This window comes from Pelophylax lessonae, assembly GCF_965119305.1.
Source record: "Pelophylax lessonae genome assembly, chromosome: 9".
Classification (NCBI taxonomy): domain Eukaryota; kingdom Metazoa; phylum Chordata; class Amphibia; order Anura; family Ranidae; genus Pelophylax; species Pelophylax lessonae.
This window is the reverse complement of record NC_138776.1, coordinates 156,157,729-156,181,976: the sequence shown is the minus strand read 5'-3', so window position 1 is coordinate 156,181,976 and position 24,248 is coordinate 156,157,729. Positions and strand designations below refer to the sequence as shown.

Genomic DNA, 24,248 nt, shown 5'->3' with positions numbered 1-24,248 from the left:
GGAGAGAAGATTGTGCACTGCACTATAGGTTCTTCACTATTTTTGGCTGCAAACCTGCACATTTTGGGAGCAAAAATTGGTGATTTTTAAACCTCACAATTCATGGGGATTCACTATGAATCCATGACAGTGACGTACCAGAAATGTATCCCTATTGACCACATACTGTTATATCCCCATTCAGTGTTATGTTATTAAACTAAGGTTCATTTAAAAAAAAAATTTAAAATGACCTTTACTACTTAAGGGATTAAGGATGATTTGCACTGAACAAATCTCACTCAATTCATTAACATCTGTTTATTACATATATCCTTATAATTCTAGTACAATGGTCCTGGAATAAAAAAGCAGGACTGCACTAACTTACTAAATGCAGATAAACATTACACAGAGCTGTGCTGAAACCCACAGCAGTTATTCACAGAGCTGGGATCATTAGTATGACTACAATAAACATTTAAAAGTTGACTTTGGATTAGTTTCTGTAGGCCAAACAAATAATTAATATTTGCACTAAGTATTTTAAAAAGCCCAAAGACATGTATAAAACAAGACATTTGCCCTCAGTAAATAAGACATTAAACTTTGTACACAAATGCCTTGTATGTATTTGACATATGAAGCCACAAAATACTATGATGTAGCAAATGTGTTAATTAGACATGCACTTCAAGTTCAAACAAGATAACATGCAGTTCTGCCTTCAGCTATGATTCATAAGAAATTGAGAAAACAAAAAATTGTTATTTCAGGTTTGGTGATGAGCAGCAAAGTGATCTCCCAATATTTTAGCCTGGGCAAAGATGCAGAATCTACATGCATGTCTTATGTAATGACTGAGTTATTTTTGCACTTGTGTTAAAAGTTCTTTCTGATCATCAAATGTCATCTTAATTTTTTTTTACGGTGGTATGACAGAAAACATTTTCCTTAATTAAGCCCCTTATTTGTTGATGCACCAACCTTCTACCTCAGTAGACATAATGTTCCCATTCTTGTTCAACCCTTCTCAGTGCATGCTCATTCTTTTCCATTACATTCCTGTTACATTCTGTACATTTCAAAATTTACTTTTTGTACTTTTGTATTTATATTTTTCTTTCAGGTTATTGTTCATCTTCATTTTCCAATCTGTAATCCATCAACAGGTATTTCTGACCATTCATATGCATTTCAACTTGTTTAGTTTCTTGACATTGATGTACAATGTACATTGGTGTCTCAAAAGAAAGGAGCAAGGATTGCACGAGTGTTATTCTGCCTTTGCATGTTACAAAACAGCTAAGCAACAGAACTTCCAACAACATTTTTAATAAAGGGCATAAAACTTCAGAGATGATGACCTGCAAAATTAGAAGTGAACTCGGGCTGGTCTCCACACATTAGGCTGCATTCCTGTTTTCGCTGCAGAAAACCTGGGTTTTGGCACCTGGATTCTAGAAATTGATGCTCTGGGGTAGGTGACAGAACTCGTGGGACTTAGAAATGTAGAAGCATGATAATTCTCATGTGGAGATTCCAGAATAGGAGAATGATATTGTGCAGGGCCAGAAATATTGGCAGGCGTAGCCAAATCAGTTCTCCAAACTGGTTCTGCAAGTGTCGTTGCAGACCGGGGGGCTAGCACAGTTGGAGTCATGTTTACAGATGATGACATTGGAGTTGGAGTTGAGAAGCGCCTAATCTCCTGAGCTCTAGTTTTCACAGGAATTTGTCTGCCTTGACTCACAGAGAGATTTGGTTTTGGGATATCCTGGCTAGAAGAATCAGCAAAACAGAACATTGCTGGATTGAGCTGGTAAGGCTGATGACGCATAAAATCAATAGCTTGCATTCTTGGCTTTCCACTAACACCTTTTTTCACTTTGCTTTCTACCTTGCCCCCTTGAGATTTTGTGGCTGCTAATGGATAAAATGGAGACATCAAAGGATTGTATGCAATTGGAGGTGGTGCACGAATATTTGATGAATATTTCCAAGAGGAGGGAAGAGACGGAGTTGGTGAGGGTGTTCTTGGCCTTGAGTTAGGTCGGGATTGAGATCTGCGTTCTGAGTCTACTACGAATTTGTCCACACGGCTTTGTCGTTTTGCAAACAACTCTGCTCCTTTACCTTTCAGCTGGGGAAAATCTTGGCATCCATTTACAAATTCTTCTACAGGGTTTTTTAAAATGGGTTTTGGAGCAACGGGTGGAGGAATTTTATTTTTTCGTGCTGAAGGCTGCATAAAATTGCATGCTTCAGCTCCTAAGCTAAGAAAATCTTCTTCTGGGCCAGACTCAAATCCTGTGGCATGTTGCTCATGTTTAGGTTTGTCATCAAGGTTCTGAACCATAGACAAAAGTTCTGGGTTAGGTTGGTACTTCTTCTCCTCTTTTTTAACAAACATCTGTTTCTTGCCGCCTCTTTTTCGGGCATCATTTAAGACACCAGTTCGTCCAGCAGGGACAGAGATTTTTTGTTCTCTTGAAGTTGCAGATTCTGGTGATTGGACTGCTGGTGACAAGTAAGATGAAGTGTGACTTGCAGGACTGATATACTGTGATGCTGTAGGTTTCACTGGGGTTGCTGGAGCATTAGGCACAGCATTTGAATGTGAAGTAATTGCTGGTGGTCCTGTTGGACGTGAAGGAGATGACAGATATATTGAAGCAGTAGTAGTCCGTGGTGTTCCTGCTGCTGGAATATAAAGAGAAGCAACTGAGCTAACTGGAGTTTTTTGAGGACTTACAGATAAATCAGGTGTAAATGGTGTGAATGGGGGAGGAGCAATATTTTGCACCGGTGCGCTTTCATTTTTTTTTGTTGCTGGCATCGGATTAAATATAACTGATGAGGCTAAAGAACGTTGTCCAACTTGACCGGGAGTAAATGGTCGTGCAGACCTGTTGAAGATTGCCGTTCCAGAGGCTGGTGACTGGATATTACCAGCTTGTGGTACTAGAGAGTGAGCGGGGGCTAGTGATATTTGTGCACTTGTCACTTTGATGTTCTCTGAGCCTTGAGCCTGCTGGGTTCTTTCTAAGTTAACCAGATGGTTGACATTTCCATTGACCATTGACTTCCGAGGAGGGGCAACGGGGGTCTTTTGAAGAATCTGAGGGTTTTGTGCTGAAATATTTTCAACAGCCTGTTCTGATTTTTGCCTTTGCAGTTCAAACAATGCTGCACCTTTGCCAGATGCCTCACTCAGACCTTTTTCATCTGGATGTTCATGTTCCATCTTTGGCTTTTCAATGTCAAGGTATGTGCTGTCCCAATCAGAATTGTTTGTTAGACTACGTGCATCAGAAAAGCCTTCCTCATCAAATTCTGATTCACTTGTTGGAAGGACACCGTCTTCGTCTTCAATGTAACGATCTTCGTCTACACTTCCGTAACTAACAAGGGTATATTTCTTTGCTCTTTGCCGTCTTTTCTTAAACATAAGAACCCCCTTTGAGTGGGGATTTGGAGCATCAGTTAGCAAAGATGCAATGGTTCTACATTTGGTTCTAGCTTCTTTCACATTTTTCTCCTGGGCACTTTCACTACGGTGAAGTTCTGAAAGAGAACATGACAAGACAATGGCTTAGTAGCTATTCTTATGCAATTAATACTGTACATTTTTATAAATTGTAATAACAATAATGTTAGCACTCCCTTAAAACAAGGTTGCATCAATTTTTTTCTTATGTCCTAGGGAAATGTGTATATTTTGTTGTCCTGAAATAGGGGCCAGATTTCTGCATATCCAACATAGGTCATAACCCAGAGCAGCAGGACTTTCAGGGCAGTCTAATTCTGTACATCTAGAGCCACACTTGTAGCAAAGTAAGGTGAAATTTTGCCGTGCTCTTCATCAGTTGATGCAGAGTAATGTCTTTCAGTTTTTCATCTCTGTTACTAGCATTCTTTGTGTGCTATTGTGACATCTAATCTTGTTAGCATGATGCTGGGTAAGAGTGGGTGGCACAAGACAGTTGGCCTAAAGTGCAGGGAGGATTATTCCACCCCTGTCTAGGATAAAGTCACAGATTATTACAGGTTTGTATATTGGGTATACTAGCAAAGGTTGGGCATACTTAGGTTTTTTTATTAACAGGTACAGCTGTACATAAATGAGTCTTTACCAATCAAACTTGTGCTGCTAAACATTGTCTGTGTTTCACAAATAATGATTTCCTAAGCGGGTAACTTTGTTCATACAAAAAGTGGGTGTGTGGCTTAGCCACCAAAGGCATATTATATGAAACATTTTCTTTTAATTGGTCTTTTGTCAGCTTTTGGGTCCTTTCACACTGGCTTTCCTCCCGGTGGACTCCTCTTTGCTCAGCGAGGATCGATCCACTGATCTCCACTGAGAAGGCAGATGACAGGTCCATCTCTGCCTACTTTGCAGAGACAGATCTGTCAAATCCCCGTTCTCCTCTATAGGAGATCGGATGAAAACGGACCGCCTGTCCATTTTCATCTGAACCTATCCGATTCAATCCTCCAGGCGGTTGGAAAATAGGGTTTCCATCTGTGCGGATTTCACGGACCACATCGGATCGAATAGCAGCAGGTGTCAGTGGAGATATCACCGCTGAGATTCGCTGCTCCATAGGGGTGCATGGAGCGTCTGATCAGGTCCACCTGAAAAAACTGACAGGCGGACCTGATAAAAGCCTGTGTAAAAGGGGCCTTACTGGGATTTCAAATAAGCACAGGTGTGCATTATTTGTAAAACGTACTACTCCCTTAAGCTGTCCAATTTAAATTTTACACTTAATTTCCGCTGTACATATGTTGCCTGCAGAGTTGGCAATGTAAGTGGCATTACTAAAAGGAGGCATGCTGTATTTATATCATATAACGATGAGTGTACTGGTCATAAACTCTGACCTATAAAACTATTCCACTAAGGGTCAAATTTTAACCTTTTAAAAAACAAATTAGATGTATCTTTTATCAAGTATCTTTTCAGATGTGTTGAATATACCTATATTTTGTGATATATGCTGAGAAATTAGCAATTTTTTCCATTTTTAAAAAAAAAAAAAAATATATATATATATATATATATATATATATATATATATATATATAAATGCACTTGAAAAATGTATACACATTGTTGAAAGCAAAGTTTATGTTTCTATTAGTTGATGACAAGAGAACACTTATATGGTTTTATTTAGATGCACATAAACACATTCTAAAATGTAAAAGGAATCTAATTTTATACAGATATGGTTAGAATCAGCACATTATTCAATAGCAAAAACTCCTGTAATTTATAACATTTTGTGTAAAATAAACTTTACCTGTGCCCTGGAACCAAGCAAGGGCATAATATATTAACTAAAGCTTTCTTCTACAATTTTGGAATAATAGAAATAAAAAAATAAGTAAAAATCTAAAAATGAAAAAAATGGTTACAAAAATAAATTCTGAAAAGTTGATATAATTGACTGTACTGTGAACAAATGTGAACTAAGTTTCTTTGGATGGATGCTTTGCATTCTATCACAAAAAAAAAATAATGTAAAACTTTTAGTAAGCTTAAAGGTCTATCTATAACTTTCACAATGATCACCAAACAGAATGGGATTTTAATCTATTTAAAGTTAGTATTACGACAACCAGGAATGTGTTACTATCAACTAAAGCAAATCAACCCACTTTAAATGCACTTCTCTTACCAAGCTCTTCACATTGTCAAGCCAGTCACTCAACACCCATGCCTTCAATGTATAACGTGCGCTAGGACAAATTAAAAATGTTCACCGTACTAAAAATATTAACCTGTTCAGAAAGATCATGTGCTCTCTACTAACTTTCACTCTAAACAAACAGTAAGTATAAGCAGATAAAAAGAACAAATTCTGTTGTGTAGCTGAATGCAAGTAGGAGACAAGAATTACCTGCATAGAGATTATCTGTGCTGTGGTAGGAAGATACCGGTGAATCAGGCATGACACATGCACCATTAGAGTCACAATGTTCCATATAGAGCTGACAGGGGACAAGTACACTCCGAGCTGGAGCCGAACCAAAGCAGGAAAATCGCCCCAGCTCTGTACTGCCCTTTCTACAAGCCTTTTTAAGTCCCCACTTTTGTCTTCCCTGGCATAGCTGTTGGCTTCACTGGCTTGCAGTAACTGATGAGGTCATAGAGTCTATTTTTAAGTGCCAGGGCTTATCACTGGACTGGGCTATGGACATTGTCACCTGTCACTTCAGCTATGTTCCTCTTCGCCTGTGAGTTAGAAAGAAATATTTTCTCCCAGCAGTAATTCTTCTACCCCCTTCCCCTTTAAAAGGAGCGTGAAACAATGATATGTATTCCGGTCTGGAAACATTAGGTCAATGCACTTAAAATACCATAGTTATCCATAAAGGCCATGATAGAAAATCAGTATTCCTCCTAGCTTAGCCAAATAGAAAAGTAGAAACACGCAAGTAGCTGGGCCACTATTGAAGAGGCATCAAACTTTGGGCTAGTATACAGTATACAGCCATAACTGGATTAATAAGGCGAGATTTACTAAGGAAATATTTTGTAATGATTCTGCATTTATTCTAAAAACCCAAAAGTGCAGATGAATTTTAAAAAAAAACATGACTTTTCAGTGCACATTATTGGATAATTTTTGTGATTTCAAAAAAGATCTACTCCTTTGGTAAACCAACTCTTCTGTCTTCTAACTAGCTGTCGTGTAATCAAATATAAATATTTTTTTTGTGAGAAAATATTAATTTTCAAGCTGGCTTGATTTATTAAGGTCTGTCCCAGGAAATGACAGTACATACTAGCTGACAGTGGGATTGCCCTAAAGAGGAACTGAACTCTGGAATCTGTACACAAAATATTTAGGCAAAGGGCAAAGGACTGGTCACCAGTATTACATGTGGTCTCCCTGCAGCTGGTCTGACTTACAATGCCTTGTTCTTCACTATGTCTCTGTGTGCAGGCAGCTATATTGGCAAGGCTTACTTACTCATATTAGCGCCTCCAGCAAGGAAAGCAGTCAATAGCAATGTAGTGAAATCACCAAATTTCATTGCAAATCTCCTAAGAATAGCAGTCGGAGGCAGGAGTGCCTTAGATCTCACACAACAGATATACAGCTTTGACTTTGTAGGACAGGAGTTAATAGACACCCTTACATACAAGGAAGTTCACTGCTACTTTTCAGGAGAAATTTCAGACAACATTTTTTAGTGTGTCCCAAGTTCTGCTCGCTGCTGCACAATGAGATTTTCTCCCTACTGTTGTTAGGTCCTCCTCATAGTGCTGAGCTTCCAGTGCTGCTGGAGATAAAATCAGCTGCTGCCAGCCTCTTCTGTCCATCTCTTACATTCATATAACTTGCAGTATTCTTTCACAGAATGCAAAGTGTTTTGTGATTGGAGAAGTTAAATCCTGTCACTCATCTGACTGTCCATTCACAGAACGCTTCTCATTCTGGGAAAGAATAGTATGTGTTCTATGAATGGAGGAGAGAATAATGTCACCAGCACACCAAGATCTCCAAAAATGAGTTCAAAGCTTTAATCAGCAGTCACATAGTTACAGCAGAAGCAACATTTCAGAGGCACACAAAGACCCCTTCATCAGGCACGTGACCGATGAAGGGGTCCTGCATGGCTCCGAAACGTTGCTTTCTGCTGTAATGATGATCACTGATTAAAGCTTTGAACTCATTTTTGGAGATCCTGTTGTGCTGGTGACAATACTCACCGACTAAGCCAGCCGGTGGTCACTTCAGCACCCATTTTTAATTAAAGCCATCTCTACAGGAATGTGTGTGTTGGGAATAATGCGTTGGAATCTATAAATGGAGGATATGGGCAGAAGGGACAGGCAAGTAGGGCAACTCTTTCACATTCACAGAGGCTGATGTAAACCCCAGCAGTGCTGGAGGATCAGAGCTGTTAGGAGGACCCAGTGGCAGTAGAGAAAACATTTCACACTGTGCACTAGTCAACTGGTCATGGGACATACTTTATTCCAGGTAAGTTATGGTAGGTAGGTAAATACGTTTTATAGCAAAAAAATACAAAATAAAAAAAATAGACTTCAGCTTTAAATTTTACTTAACTTGTGCTTTGCTTGCCCAGTCTGCAAATCCTGCTCTGGTTTCCCAGTTATAACTCCAGCTTGTCCCCTGCTTCCTGGTATCTGTCTGCTGGCTTATACTCATGCTTATATTACAATTACATCTGCCATCAGGTTTAATCTTCAGCCTAATGACTGACTGGAATCTCAGCCTGTTACAAGACTACACTTATCCCTGATGATTTGGTACTCTGGTTGAATGTCTGCTTAACAGCTGTCCTGAGGGATGCAAACCTCATGGCTGTGACTTAGGAGTGTCAAACAAAAAAAAAGCTAAAACTCCTTTTGGGGCTGACTGATAAAGACTTGGAATTCCTTTAACTGTCACTTGGGGACCCACACATATACAGTGGGTACGGAAAGTATTCAGACCCCCTTAACTTTTTCACATATTGCAGCCATTTGCTAAAATCATTTAAGTTCATTCTTCTTCCTCATGAATGTACACACAGCTCCCCATATTGATGGAAAAACACAGAATTGTTGACATTGTTGCAGATTTATTAAAAAAGAAAAACTGAAATATCACATGGTCCTAAGTATTCAGATCCTTTGCTGTGACACTCATATTTAACTCAGGTGCTTTCCATTTCTTCTGATCATCCTTGAGATGGTTCTACATCTTCATTTGAGTCCAGCTGTGTTTGATTATACTGATTGGACTTGATTAGGAAAGCCACACACCTGTCTATATAAGACCTTCCAGATCACAATGCATGTCAGAGCAAATGAGAATCATGAGGTCAAAGGAACTGCCTGAAGAGCTCAGAGACAGAATTGTGGCAAGGCACAGATCTGGCCAAGGTTACAAAAAGATTTCTGCTGCACTTAAGGTTCCTAAGAGCACAGTGGCCTCCATAATCCTCAAATGGAAGACGTTTGGGATGACCAGAACCCTTCCTAGAGATGGCCGTCCGGCCAAACTGAGCTATCGGGGGAGAAGAGCCTTGGTGAGAGAGGTAAAGAAGAACCCAAAGATCACTGTGGCGGAGCTCCAGAGATGAGGTCAGGAGATGGGAGAAAGTTGTAGAAAGTCAACCATCACTGCAGCCCTCCACCAGTCGGGGCTTTATGGCAGAGTGGCCCGACGGAAGCCTCTCCTCAGTGTAAGACACATGAAAGCCCGCATGGAGTTTGCTAAAAAACACCTGAAGGACTCCAAGATGGTGGGAAATAAGATTCTCTGGTCTGATGAGACCAAAATAGAACTTTTTGGCCTTAATTCTAAGGGGTATGTGTGGAGAAAACCAGGCACTGCTCATCACCTGTCCAATACAGTCCCAACAGTGAAGCATGGTGGTGGCAGCATCATGCTGTGGGGGTGTTTTTCAGCTGCAGGGACAGGACGACTGGTTGCAATCGAGGAAAAGATGAATGCGGCCAAGTACGGGGATATCCTGGACAAAAACCTTCTCCAGAGTGCTCTGGACCTCAGACTGGGCCGAAGGTTTACCTTCCAACAAGACAATGACCCTAAGCACACAGCTAAAATAACGAAGGAGTGGCTTCACAACAACTCCGTGACTGTTCTTGAATGGCCCAGCCAGAGCCCTGACTTAAACCCAATTGAGCATCTCTGGAGAGACCTAAAAATGGCTGTCCACCAACGTTTACCATCCAACCTGACAGAACTGGAGAGGATCTGCAAGGAGGAATGGCAGAGTGTCCCCAAATCCAGGTGTGAAAGACTTGTTGCATCTTTCCCAAAAAGACTCCTGGCTGTATTAGATCAAATGGGGGCTTCTACTAAATACTGAGCAAAGGGTCTGAATACTTAGGACCATGTGATATTTCAGTTTTTCTTTTTTAATAAATCTGCAACAATGTCAACAATTCTGTGTTTTTCTGTCAGTATGGGGTGCTATGTGTACATTCATGAGGAAGAAGAATGAACCTAAATGATTTTAGCAAATGGCTGCAATATAACAAAGAGTGAAAAATTTAAGGGGGTCTGAATACTTTCCGTACCCACTGTAACTGGTACAAATGAGTTCATGCCAGTCTCTGCCAGGCATGAACACTGGTTGGTTGGTTGCTTACTTCCATGCCAATGGTTTTTGCTCCAGTTAACTTTAAATGTTAAATTGGTAACCTGGTTATGCATGCAGTTAACCCTCTGTTTTGACTTTGTAGCTGTGCAACATGTCTTGCAAAATTTTCCAGAATATCCCCATTCTTAGAGATGATCATAGTGCTGTATGCTTCTCTACGTCTAATGAGACCTGTACTGAGCACTGCGCTGTGGGATTTGAAAAGATTGTAATGCATTCTTTGCATGAAGATAAAAAGCTTTCAGTGTGCTACTCTCCCCATAGCCCCCTAATACTTACTTGAGCTTGATCCCAATTCAGAGATTTGCACGGGAGTAGTGGCTCTCCCGGGTCTATCTCTCCTTATTGGCTGAGACACAGCAGAGGGAGTCATTGGCTCTTACTGCGGTCAATCACAGCCAGTGAGGAGGGAGTGGGGGGGGGGCTGAGACACTCTGAGACACACAGAGCTGGGCTCGGAAGCAAACATGCAAGAGTGTCCCCATAGCAAGTGCCTTGCTCTAGGGGCACGTAGCAGGGGGGTGGCAAGGAGCACCGTCAGGGGACCCAAGAGATGGAGGATCAGGACTGCTCTGTGCAAAACCATTGATTATGACATGTTTGTTATTTTTTAAAAATCTGCCTTTAAATACTATAAGTCTCCTTTCACATGGGCGGTGCGCCTGACGGAGTACGTTCTGCTCAGCCGATCCCCGCTAAGCAGGCAGATGGCAGCTATGTCTGCGCTCTGTGTGCAGAAACGGAGCTGTCAGATCCCTGCTCTCCTCTATGGGGGGATGAGAACGGACCCCCTGTCGGCTCTCTTTTGTTCCGTTTTGATCCTCCAGATGGTTGGAAAATAGGTTAATGGACAGGAGCGGATCGGATAGCAGCGGGTGTCAGAGGAGATGTTACCGCTGACATCTGCCACTCCATAGGGCTGCATGGAGCATCCGATCTGGTCCGCCTGAAAAACTGACAGGCGGATCGGATCGGAAAGCCCGTGTGAAAGGGGCCTAAGAGAAGGTGACTTTTCAGGGGACTCCATCGGCACTTTGGAGAGCTGAACTGTTAAAGTAAAGCTATGATCTGTCAACTTATGATGCCTGATATCCCTTACATTCATTTCTTATGTTGTTTTGCTACAACACCAGTTTACTGTTTTCTTTACAATGATTAGCAGAAATGGAAGAAATCTAATGGAAATGGAAGGAATGGGATGGTCATTTGCAGGTAGTATCCAGCCAAGTGTGCAATACATAGCCAAATCATAATTTTTGTTTCTTTTTCAAGCCTGTTCTGTGCCACCAACCAAACCTGCATCATAACATTATTTATTAATTTCAAATGAATTTGTAGTTCTAATGTATAAAAAAGGCTTTTTAAGGACAAAATATAATATGGGTTTTTTGGACAAAGCTTGTAATGACTGTAGACAAGATATGTTACTTTACATAATAAAGTTGTTCATTGTTTTTTTTTTTTATTGCAAGCACAATTTGTGCTTTTTACCTTCATGCTACCAAATGCATTATCAGGGTCAACATGGGATATACACTATGTACTCTCTGCGCCAAAAGTTAAAATGATGCTCAGCATATCAGGTTGCAAAATAATTGTATTTGTCGCATATCTTCTCCCTCTGAAGTTAATGATCGGATCATAGTGCTAATGAAAACGACTTTAAAAAATTGCCTTATTTGCAGTATAAACACCTGTTCAGACATTCCACAGGCCTCAGTGGCCACAAGTGCTGCATACTTAACATTACTTCCTACAAAACTAGTTGATTTAACCCATTAAGACAACTTGGTAGTTAGAGCATATATGTATATAGTTGATAAACACACAGTAAAGTTTACCTATAAAAACTGCAGAGAAGAATAAATCCTTGCTAAATACATACATTAGAAGGGTTTACAACTCAACTCTTTAGTTGCTGATGTTTGTAATTAATACAGATTGCACAGTTGTTGTAATTTCCTTTCTAGCCAGAAGCCTGCTCAATTTAAAGAGTGTCTGAACCCAAAAATGCAATATATTGCAATGTGGTGACTGCATTCATTTTCCTTTTTATGCTTTTTTCCTTTATTTTTCCCTTTCTCCACACTTCCTGCCTGTGGGTGGCTCCACTCTGTTGAGGGACTAAGGAGCAACCCTTGGGCAGTAGCAGTATTAACCTGTGAGGAGGATAGTGTTATATGCACTAACAAATTTAGAAGGACATGACTATAAAATTAAAACTGAACTCCAGCTAATACCTTTTAAGCAGTCACAGTACCATTTTTTTTCTAATTGGGATAAAAATGTTACATAAATGAATAAAAGCTCATCATTGTACAATGTAAGCTCCCCAGTCTATGTTTAAAGTGATAGTAAACGTAGGTTTTTTTTTTTTTTTTTCTTTCAAATAACCGATATGTCATACTTACCTGCTCTGTGTAATGGTATTGCACAGAGAAACCCCAAACCTCCTCTGCTGGGGTTCCCCGATGGTGCTCCTGGCCCCTCTCCCCCACCAAGTGCCCCCAAAGCAAGCTGTTTAGTATGGGGGCACTCGTCCATGCTTGCTTATGTCCCCTGCTCTCTCCTCACTGCCTGTGATTGACAACAGTGGGAGCCAATGATAAGTGAGAGAGCCTTGGCTCTTGTGCACATCGCTGGATCGAGATCAGGCTCAGATAGGTGTGAGGGGGGCTGGGGGGGGGGAGTTGCACCCAGAAGGTTGAAAACCTTCACCCACCAGGTGAAAATACAGGAAAAAAGGCTAATAAAAAAGTAGTCAACATATCTAAGGATTGGTAAGCTGCAATATAATTAATTTTGCATTGGAGGTTAGATACACTTTAAGTACATCAATTACTAAAATATATTTTGTGTATATTGCTAGATTCACCTCTATTCAGTTTCACTGCAGGCATGTTTGCGCAGGCACAGCGGCTCATTTGAATGGGCTGCTGTACTTGCGGAAAGAGCATTAAAAAGGTCCTTGTACCTTTTCAAAAACTGCAGTAGCATGAAACTGCATAGTCATGCGATTTGTTTCCTAGCACAGGAAACAGTGCAATGGTTTCCAATGCATGGGGGTGGCATTAAGCATTAATGGCACCTCCCACATATCTGCTAAAAAGCAGTGCATTTTTTGCTGCGGGTGCAAGAACACGTGAGATTTGCACACAGTCCCAAACCTGCGCAGATGTGAACCTGTGAAACTAGTCTAAGACATCACAGTAAAAAGCATGACTGCAGCATAGAGAGGTCATATTAAGGGCTAACTTTTTAAAGCGAACACATCAAAATTGAGTGAAAATACAGGAAAAAAGGCTAATAAAAAAAAAAGTAGTCAACATATCTAAGGATTGGTAAGCTGCAATATAATTCATTTTGCATTGGAGGTTAGATACACTTTAAGTGCATCAATTACTAAAATATATTTTGTGTATATTGCTAGATTCACCTCTATTCAGTTTCACTGCAGGCATGTTTGCGCAGGCACACGTGAGATTTGCACACAGTCCCAAACCTGCGCAGATGTGAACCTGTGACACTAGTCTAAGACATCACAGTAAAAAGCATGACTGCAGCATAGAGAGATCATATTAAGGGCTAACTTTTTAAAGTGAACACATCAAAATACAGATCTTTTTTTAACACCTTCCCACCTGACCTATACAGGTTGACGGCCAGGCGGGCCTTTTGTCCTTCTGAGTGGATGTCATATGACGTCCTCTGAGAAGGTGCAGCTGGTGCGGCAATGGGGCTGTGCAGTGGTACGATTTGTCGCCGGCTGTCATGATTGAGCACTATAACAGCCCGCTGCTTGTATCATGTGTTCGCTGTGACCAATTATAACAGGTCACATGACAATTGTAAACAATGGATGGCTTCCCTTCATGCAATCCATTGTATACAATGTTACTAGCTGTGATTGGTCACAGTGATCACATGGTACAGACAGGGCCAATCACAGCCCAACTGTACCATTTGAATAGGTTTGGCCAATCACAGCTAATCACAACAAAAGACACTGAATGAATCAGTCTCATTCAGTAAAAATGGTTGCTTATACCAATTACATTTATTGGTATAAGCAATCATAATGTGTAAAAAAATATATATATATATATATTATCCTGATCACTTCCCTAGAGTAGTACAGTGTTACTATGGTCACAGTGTGTTAAAAACAAAAATGTGAAAAAATTTAATAAAAAAGAAAAACAATTAAAAAAATATAAATATTTATTTTTTTTACATACTGTCACCAGTCAGTGTGTTTGATCACCGCCAAACCAGTTTTATGATAACGCTGTACTGCACTAGTGACAGTATGTAAAAAATTGTGAATGAATGTATTTAATTAATATCTTCATTTTCCAGAAATTACAACATCAAAAAACTTGCCATGCCTCTTACTAAATACCTTGAACTGTCTACTTTCCAAAAAGGGGTAATTTGGGGGATATTTGTACTGTCCTGACATTTTTGGGCCTCAAGAAATTAGGCCGTCAGTACATCAGAATTGATCAATTTTTCAGATATATATATATATACACTATACATTTCCTAAAGACTTAATAATAAACACTGATTTGGAATATTTTCACCAAGGAAATGTAGCAGAACACATTTCCACCATGTTTTACGAAGAAAGGTTATTTGCAAAATCTTATAACAAAAGCTAAGAAAAACATGTTTTTTGGGGGGGGGTTTTTGTCAAAATTTTCTGTCTTTTTTTGTTTAATAATCAAAAAAAAAAACCCAATGGTGAATAAACACCCCCAAAAGAAAGTTCTATTTATGGGAAAAAAATGCTAAACATTTCTTATGGGTGCAGTGTTGCATTACCACACAATTGTCATTTAAAGTGTGACAGCGCTGACAGGTGAAAATTGGCCTAGGCAAAATGGGGGTAAAAGTGCCCTGTATTGAAGTGGTTAAAAAAAGATTTTAACCAATGGATTACAGTCACATGGCTGAAAATATAGATGCTTATACATGTGTTAAAGCTTTGTTAATTAAGCCTAATATGTTCTACTGTCCGTTTTGGGTTTGAAACTGCAGTACTACAGTTTGGTACAAAATCTTACAGGCTCATAGCGATTTTCACATGGTCTTATTTGCTCCTCTTCCCCCACACTATTTTTTAGGCTCTCTCTTGGTTTCAGAGTCCAGCATTATCACTATACAGTGGGGATCGAAAGTTTGGGCACCCCAGGTAAAAGTTTGTATTAATGTGCATAAAGAAGCCAAGGAAAGATGGAAAAATCCCCATAAGGCATCAAATTACAGATTAGACAGATTAGACAAAGTTCAATTTCATTTCCATCATTGACACTTTCACAATTACAGAAAACAAAAAAATGGTGTCTGCAAAAGTTTGGGCACCCTGCAGAGTTAATATCTTGTACTGCCCCCTTTGGCAAGTATCACAGCTTGTAAACGCTTTTTGTAGCCAGCCAATAGTCTTTCAATTCTTTGTTTGAGGTATCTTTGCCCATTCTTCCTTACAAAAGTCTTCCAGTTCTTTGAGATTTCTGGGCTGTCTATCACGCACTGCTCTTTTAAGGTCTATCCATAGATTTTCAATTATGTTGAGGTCAGGAGATTGTGAAGTCCATGACACACCAGCAGTTTCTGAAAATGTAGGCATTAGTGTTTGTGAATCGCCATATATTTTCAGACATATTGGTATTCATTTACTTAAATATAAGCTTTGTGAATTAAGTGAAGCTCTGGTCAGTTCAGTCAGCTGTGGTTACTTAAAGGCCTGCAAGGCTACACAGAGCTCAAATCTGCCATTTTGTTCTTTACACCATTGGGCAGGAACAACGGGGTCCACCATAGTTGCTTGGCTTGTGGAGGTGGTCATCACTCCTTTTATTTGGTCTCAAATTCATATCCCAGATGAGCCCCCACTTGTAGCACCACCCCAGAAGGGGCCGCTTGCTATGATGTTTCTGTGTAATTAGAGATGACACACCTGGCTCACCCAGCATGTACTGACACTCCTGGGTGTTTTAACAATTAACTTGAAAAGCAACAGTCTAAAAAAAGACAATTAGTATGTCAAAGAGCACACAAGCAACAAAACAAAATATTTTGTATGTACGTAATAATGGCCAAGCACTAGTAGTGCTCTTCCCTAGCAATATGAAGCTGTATGGGTTGCCTATGCTTAGTACCAAGAGGAAAAATAAGCTAATTATAACAGCTGAACAGTCCCTTCCTCTCTGGCCAGTGGTAGATGAGATAAGCATGTTGGCTAACAGCGGTGGGGCCCTTTAAGAAATACCACAGTCTCAATAAGGAAGAAAACTACCCTGCAGAAGTTTGAGTTCTTACCACTCCCGTGCTTACTCCCAGAATCTCTATGCATTCACACAGACTCACTCAGTTCAGTATAAAAAATAGCACAAGTAGGGTACTGGAGGCCCAAGTCCTTCCTGTGGTCCACCAACAAATGAGAGATCCAGAGTAAAAAAAAAACAGTCGAGGACGACTCTTATACTGCCTAGACATGGATATTTGTCATTCCTTCACTTCGTTTTTATTTTTTTTTAAAAGGCCAAGTGAACATACAACCAGTATACATTGAGTTTTTGTATAAAGTACAGCTGATGTAGATGACCATTGTACAAACAAAATAACATAAGTACCAGAACATAACATACTCTACTCACCAGTGGAGTTGGCAGTAGTTTTTGAAGGAGGCGGCTTTGAATAAATAACCCATCAAGCAATGAAATTCAACAGAATCACAGTAGTCCTAAGGCGTTATAACCAACAGAGACAGTTGACAAGATATCACAAGAAGGGCCATGGACAGATTAGCAAATAAAGCTACAGTAAATCACAGATCTGACTGGTAATGTACAATTGGTTGAGAGAATAAACCATTTGCTTGTGGTCAGCTGCAGGAAATAGGTAGGAGAAAAAAAAGGGGGGCCACTAATCCACCAGAGGGAGTCTTCAATAATCAACCAAGAAATAAAAAGGAAGAAAAAAGAAAGAAAGGGGGAAGGAAAGCAAGACAGGAGGAGAGATAAGAGGAATAAGAAAATAGGGGAAAGAAAAAAAATTGGGAAAGGGAAAGGGAGAAACTCCAGAGGTCTCCGTAAACCATGGCATGAGACATGGCATATAGTCTGCCATAGAATATAAAAAAATCTGCGCTTAGGATATAGATGTACCAAACTAGAAAAGATGCTGGCTGCAGCCCACCTCTGGACCTATAATCCAGGGATATATAGTTAAATAGAATCAATAAAATGGGAGTTAGATGGCGCTGCCTGCATGAACCACTGTATATAATAAATATGAATATACAATCCTAATATACAGAATAAAATCTTAAATAAAGATTTTTGACAAAAATTCATAAAATTAAAGTGAATAAGTGCAAAAACAGGGGGGCTAGAGCCCTTACCTGAAGGTGCTTGAGTGACAGTGCAAGAAAGGGATAGGTTCAACTTCCTTAGAATGGGCTGAAGGCCCTTAACTAAAAGTGCTCAGGTGACTGTGCAAGGAAGGAGTAGCCCCAGAAAATAGGCTCAACTTCCTTAGAATGGAAAGGGTGAAAGAGTGGTTGATGCAACTCAAATATGCAGTGACTGTAGAAAAAACATCAACCAGTGAACAGTGAGGAATAAACGCACTGATGCAAAGAATCACATATAAAGTGTTATAAAGATTATTGTAATGAGCAGATAAGCCCAATGGGGCATGCAAAAAGGGCAAAAAGGTATGTTGCATATGATGCGATTCACCAAAATAGCATGTACATCAGATCACTCTGATAAAGTGCTAGTTTGTGCAAAAAGTGATGGAGTGCTCAATAGTTTACACAGATATTGAATAAATAAATATGCATGTGTAAAAATACTAAGAAATAAAGATAAAGTGGCTGAGAAGAATATGTGACATTAAAACCCAAACACACAAGTACTATAAAAATACGCATAAAGTTCTAAAAACACAGATGCTCTAAACGGTAAAATTTGAATTCTAAAAACACAGATGCTGTAGTAGATGAGGGTTGAGACCCAAAGTCCCACAACACAAATTCAGCAGGGGAAATAAATGTCCAAAATATATGTAACAACCAGATGTAGGACAGATATCCTTGGGATGTTCCCAAATCCCGAAAACAATTATTATTACAATGCCAAAAGTTTCACAACCAGAGTGACTTCGGTGCAGGTGCCATAAAGATTCCTCAGGTGTGCTTAGTAAAGTGGTCAATCTGTGCTCCCCGCACTCCCAGGACCGCACTTAACAGAGGTAACTACCCCTACAGGGGTAACGAGCCTGTGGGTAATGGTTGGCTATTCTGCTCCTTAGATCCAAGCCCTCGGTCTCCCTGGGTGGTCTGGTCAAATCTGGATGGTATTCCTATGGCTGGAGGCTGTAATCTGCCCGAATCTGGTCCCTCTAAAGACTGTGCTCTCACAAGGTCCGGAGATATTCCAAAGGTGTCTCCAGTTTTTTTTGTTTTTTTTATCTGTACAGTGTTGCCATACTTCAGCCTTGATGGGCTCCTCAGAAGCTCCAATTTTTCATCTGTTCACAGTGTTGCCATAGTTCAGCCTTGATGGGCACCTCAGCAGCATTTTTCGCTGCAGAGCCACAGAAGAGATTCCATGTTGCTTTGAGCCTGGATGGGTCCCAACTTGGTTGAGAGTGTGACTAAAAACAGTTACATGTATGATGCATTATAAACCATGCTAGATGCAGACCATTGTCAGTCTGTACTTTTTAATGTGTATTTTTCCTGTTTTTACTTATTATTAATAAAATGGATGTTATTTTCTCAAAAATGTGTTGTTTAATCTGAATCCAGACTCACCATATTAGTGACTCTCCTTACCATCCCATTAACCTTTTATTGGTGTGGTTGGGGTTCCCTCACTGGTTGTGGCTTGGACCTCATCACACCCATATTTTATCTATTTCAGGGATTGGAGGGTCATCTAAGAATGTGATATATCCAACAATTACTCTCTTCATATGCTTCATATTATCTTGCATATTGCTTTCAGTTTGGTATAAGTTTAGCCATTAGCCAGAGGAGGGGAGGCTCTACCAGGCAGTACAGTTACACAAGGTATTCACTGAATGCCTCACACCTCCCCAGGGAGTAGACTAATGATTTCATAGTCAAAGCTTCAAACAGTGGCTTGTCCCTTGGCTTCCTGGAAATGTCCTTGGGTGACCACCTCTTGCAACAGAGTCCTGGGCACCCCTAGTTACTGTCTCCAGCAGCAGAAGTCCAAACACAATCAGGGGGACAATCTCCAGTGGTGGGGTACCATGCAAACAGGCAGCTCAGTCCCCACACACTCCTACACTCGCTTGACATGTGTTTCCTTATATATAGATAGACCCAGACACCTCCAAAATGGCTGCCCCCAATGGTCTCTTTAAACATGGCCACTGCATATCTGTACTATTGAATGTTCAATTATTGGTCTTTTTAAAGATGGCTGCTGCATTTGTACACAAACAACTGTTCAACCTAACCCTGCCAATTCCACTGAAGAATAATGCAGCAACAACAGGAGGAAAAGCAAAGGTCCATAGAAAATATAGCCCTGGCTACATACTCCCCCTACCAAAGAAACCTTGGTCCCCCAGTGTGGTAAAAGGCAACAAGAACGAAGGATGAATTAATAAACACATTACCTAGTAATTAAACTGACTTTTTTTTCTGACAAGCACATTAGGTAACAGAAACTGCTCCCAAGGTGTGTCAGGACTGAAGCGAGAGCTCGTTTCCTCTGGTGTGGTTATGGTTAACGCTGAGGCATCGGGGGACCGATGCACAATTGGAATAATCTCTTCAGAGCTATTGTCCTGTGAGTCATATGTAAGTCTTTGTGAGGGTCAAACTGGTCTCTTGACCCACTGTTCCCTGGATTCAGATGATTCTGAGGTAGAATTGGTCAGTTCAGACTCTGATGGCTCTGATATGCGGGTTTCTCTCCCTTGCTCATGAGTTACTGGAGGGCATTGAAGATGATTCTGATTCTTTATCAAAGAGTTTTGCAGATGTCCATGCTTCGGCCTTCCATCACTCCTTTATCTTCTTGAGTTTTTGGCTGACCTCTGGAGATTCAAATCTTAGCACAATGACACTGTTTCGTGCAGTGGAAGTGGATGGAGTGGCATCCATAGACGGAGAAGACCACAACCAACCCGCAAACAAATCTTCATCATTATCGTCTTCTTCTGGGTCTGTTTCCGCAGGTGGTAGTGGTTGAGACCTTGTGACTGGAACCTGCCTGGAAGGAGACGGCCTGGGCAATGACTCCCCAGTTCAAACAGGTACCCTAACAGCTTTACTCAGAGGCAGTAGGCCCGGAGAGGCCCTGTTCTCCCATCAGGATGTATTTAGTAAACAGGAAGATCAAGCAATTGTTTGCAGATGACATACTGCTGAGAACTCCACCAGTCAGCTACTTTATGCTTACCAGGGGCTGCCATATTTCTCAGCAACACTTTGTCCCCCAGCTGAAGGTCATGAACCTGAACTCTCAGATCATATTTATTTTTGTTTCATTGTCCTCTGACATCAGAAGCTTTTTGAGCTTTCTCATAGACCATCTTTAGTTTCTTACAGAGCATATCCAAATAGAATCTGTAAATTGAAGCTGATGTTCCATCTATAGAAATGCCAAAAGCCAAATCCACTGGTAGATAAGCTTCCTTCTAGAACATGGGTCTATAGGGCGACAGCCAGTTGCATCATTCTCTGTACTATTGTAAGCATGCACCACAGCAGAGAAGTGTGTGCTCCAATGTTGTTTTCTTTCTGCAGAATGGGTCCTTAATATGTCAAGGAGGGTTAATTAAACCTCTCTGATCGTAGATCCCCTTGAGGGTGGTAAGGCATCATTCTTGACTTTAGAATACCAAACATATCAAACAGCTTTCTAATGAGCCTGCTCTAAAAGTCTCTTCTTTGATCGCAGTGCATTCTCTGGGTCAGTCCATAATGAACAAAGAACCTCTCTTCTAACACTTCCAGAACTGTAGCAGCTCATGATCTTTTGTGGAATAGACCTGGGTGTAACAAGTGAAATGATCAATTACTACCAGTATGTTCCCTTGGCCACTTGTGTTGGGATCCATACTCAAGAAATCAATGCACACTAAATCCATAAGACCTTGACTTTGAAGATGGCTAATTGGTGGAACTCTGGAAGGCGAAGTCTTCCTCTGGATACAGTGAAGCCAGGTATGAGTAGTTTTCAACGTGGCCCACATTCAGGTCCTTAATGTCCATGTTCATCATGCAACCCCTTCAGCACTGCCCCCTATTTTTCCCAGGGAGGAACAGTTGCTACCTTTCTTCCAGCTCATTCAAGGGGCCCCTTCAGTAGACTTCCCTGCTCCACAGTCAGGCTTCTTTTTGAAAAGTCTGCAGCTAGCAGATGCTCTGGGCAGCCTCCTTCCAAATCTTTTAAAATTAATCTGCAGAGAGGATCTTCTGCTTGTTCTTTCCTAATGTTTCGCTTGAAGAATGTTGGCTTCAGCCAATGGCTTCAGCTCCTGCTGCCCCTCTTGCTCTATACTGTATTCCTTAACACAAAGTTTGAACTCCTTCTGGCTCTAGTTGAGTCCACTATTCCTTGGAAGCCTCTGATAGGGTCTTTTTGATAAAGCATCAGTCTATTATTGACTCCAAAAGGATATATTAGGCTGAAACAGAACCCAGAAAGGGCCGCCAACCATTGATGTCCTGTAGCATCCAGCTTGGATGTAGTAAGGATTTACGTGAGTTGGTTATTGTCAGTCTTATCTTCAAATTCTGCCCCCTACAGGTACTCTTTTAGTTTGTCCAAATGTCCACTCCAAGGCCAAGAATTCTAACTCATAATTACTGTAGTTTCTTTCAGAAGGGGTTTGACTTTGATTCAAGTAAGCAACAGGTCTCCGAAATCCATCATGTCCCTGATACGGTACACTACCTAACCCTTCTCAGCTGGCATTATTGTATAGTTCATAAGGCATGGCTGGGTCAGCTTGGGTCAATACTGGAGCATTGGTCAAACTCTATTTCATTTGATAGAAAGCCTGTTCACAATGGTCACACCATTTTTCAACTTTTGGCTCTTGGGATTTTCTTGGCCTTGTTGGTGGATGATCTCTTTCTGAAGTCTTGTGTTCTTCTTCACCTTCTTCTGCCCACAGAAGCTCAGTAAGGGCTCCGGCTGTCTTTTAAACCCCTCCACAAACCTCCTGTAGTAGAAACGGAACTCAAGAAACAATTTTAACTCATTCAAATTGTGGGGTCTTGGCCAGGTAGTCGCAACTTTCAATTTCTTGCAATCAGTAGCCATTCTGAAGAGACAACATGCCCAAGAGAGGTGACCAATGGCTTATAGAATTGGCACTTCTCAAGAAACCATTTCAACCCTTTATTATAGAGACACCTAAAGACTTTTACCAACCGTTCCTCATGCTCTCCTAAAGTTTCCCCAAAGACGTTGAAGTCGTCTCGTTGCACAAACACTTTAATGAGGCTTACTGTATATGAAACAAAGTTATAACAGCGCTTAACACATTAATTAGTGTAAATAAATTGTGTTAAAAAAATTCTCTTTTAAAGTGCAAATGTGCAAATATATGTGCGAAATTTTATGCAGCTGCTGTGCATCCAAAAAAGATTTGGAAAGAATGTAAAAATAAAATTTAAAACAGCGCTAGCATCTTATGAAAATAAATATGGCAAATAAATATATATATATTATAAAGTGCAAGGTGATCAGTGTAAATATGACTAAAAAAACATCAGTGAATCGATATAGTCAAACAATATATCAACATGGATAATAAATAATTCTTGAATAAAAAGTCCTTAATTCTTGATATAATAAATATAAAGTGCTCAGGTGCAGAAAAACGATCCGATCGAATGGTGCTCTAGTGAGTGACCCGACCCTCCAGGTCCCCTACTCACCACAGATATATATAATCAGCGCTTGAAAGGATCAAATGCAGCTATGGCAGCCGAGCTCCAATAATGATATTCCCAGGGAATGAGGAAAGCCTTGATTAGGATCGCTCCAAACAAGTATCCGTTTTCATCCAGATATAGGGAAAAGAAGAGGGGCCAATAGTGTAATATGTTTTAAAATATTTTATTCCCCCAAAGCATCCTTTCAAGCGCTGATTATATATATATCTGTGGTGAGTAGGGGACCTGGAGGGTCGGGTCACTCACAATCTGTTCTCTAAGATAATCTAAATATGCCAATTGGATACATCCTGACCTGTCTCAAAAGGGCTTGCCCTCTTGCAGACAAATGTGATGCTAAGTGCTCCTTGTATAGCCCACATCAAACTTGCTTTAGAGAACAAATTTCACCAGTTTAAAAGCTGTGCTTTTGCCCATTCTCTCCATTCTGGCAGCAGAGGGGAATTCCTTGGATAGAACCAATCCTCAGATAACCCTTCAGTGGCTCCTCCCACCAAATCATGTGATGCAGGGGGTGTAGCTGAATTCACTTGCCCTATCATTATTCAAGTCTAAAGTTTCACTGAAATCTTCCTTCTGTGTAACACTCTCAAGAATGACATAAGGGCCGTGCTGATTCCAACACATTATTTCACCAGGCTGTAAGATTTTGTCCGTCCCATCCAATTTCCATACCTTTCCCACCCCTTCAGCTGGGGCATTCAATTCTTGAACTATACTCTGATTTACTGTCTGCAACATGGCATGTACCCCTTCAGAGGCAGATTCACTTTCTGAATTGTGGGGGGTGAGCAGTCATCAGGCTAAGTCTGTGTTTATTCCTATTATTATTAAACTCCAATGGCCACGGTGTTTAAGGTTGTCCTATCACTGACTGGTTAAATTCTAACTTGACTGAGAGATATCCATCATAGGGGAGTTTCTTAGTCCCTATTCCCCAGAACTCTAAGTCTTCTAGCTTCTGTAAAGGCAATTGCTTCAGGTTTTTGTCATAAAAGTCATGGTAGATTAAATTCACTTGAGCCTCGGGATCCAGAAAGGCTTTCAAATGTACACCTTGCACCTTAACAGGCACTATCGGAAAAGGGCCTACCAACTTGTCAGAGAACTTGCTTGGAGGAACAGAGACAGCTTGTCCACTCTTTTG

The 24,248-nt window shown here is 40.5% G+C and overlaps 1 protein-coding gene across 1 annotated transcript in view; it reads right to left on the bottom strand.

Moving 5' to 3' along the window:
- Positions 1 to 235: 235 nt before the first annotated feature.
- The window catches only part of SYNPO2L (synaptopodin 2 like), a 177,844-nt gene continuing 153,831 nt past the window's right edge, over positions 236 to 24,248 (bottom strand). Inside the window, exon 4 of the mRNA XM_082269177.1 lies at positions 236 to 3,546. Coding sequence (XP_082125303.1) covers positions 1,355 to 3,546 — 2,192 coding nt within the window. The 3' untranslated portion in view covers positions 236 to 1,354. The remainder of the gene's footprint in view (positions 3,547 to 24,248) is intronic.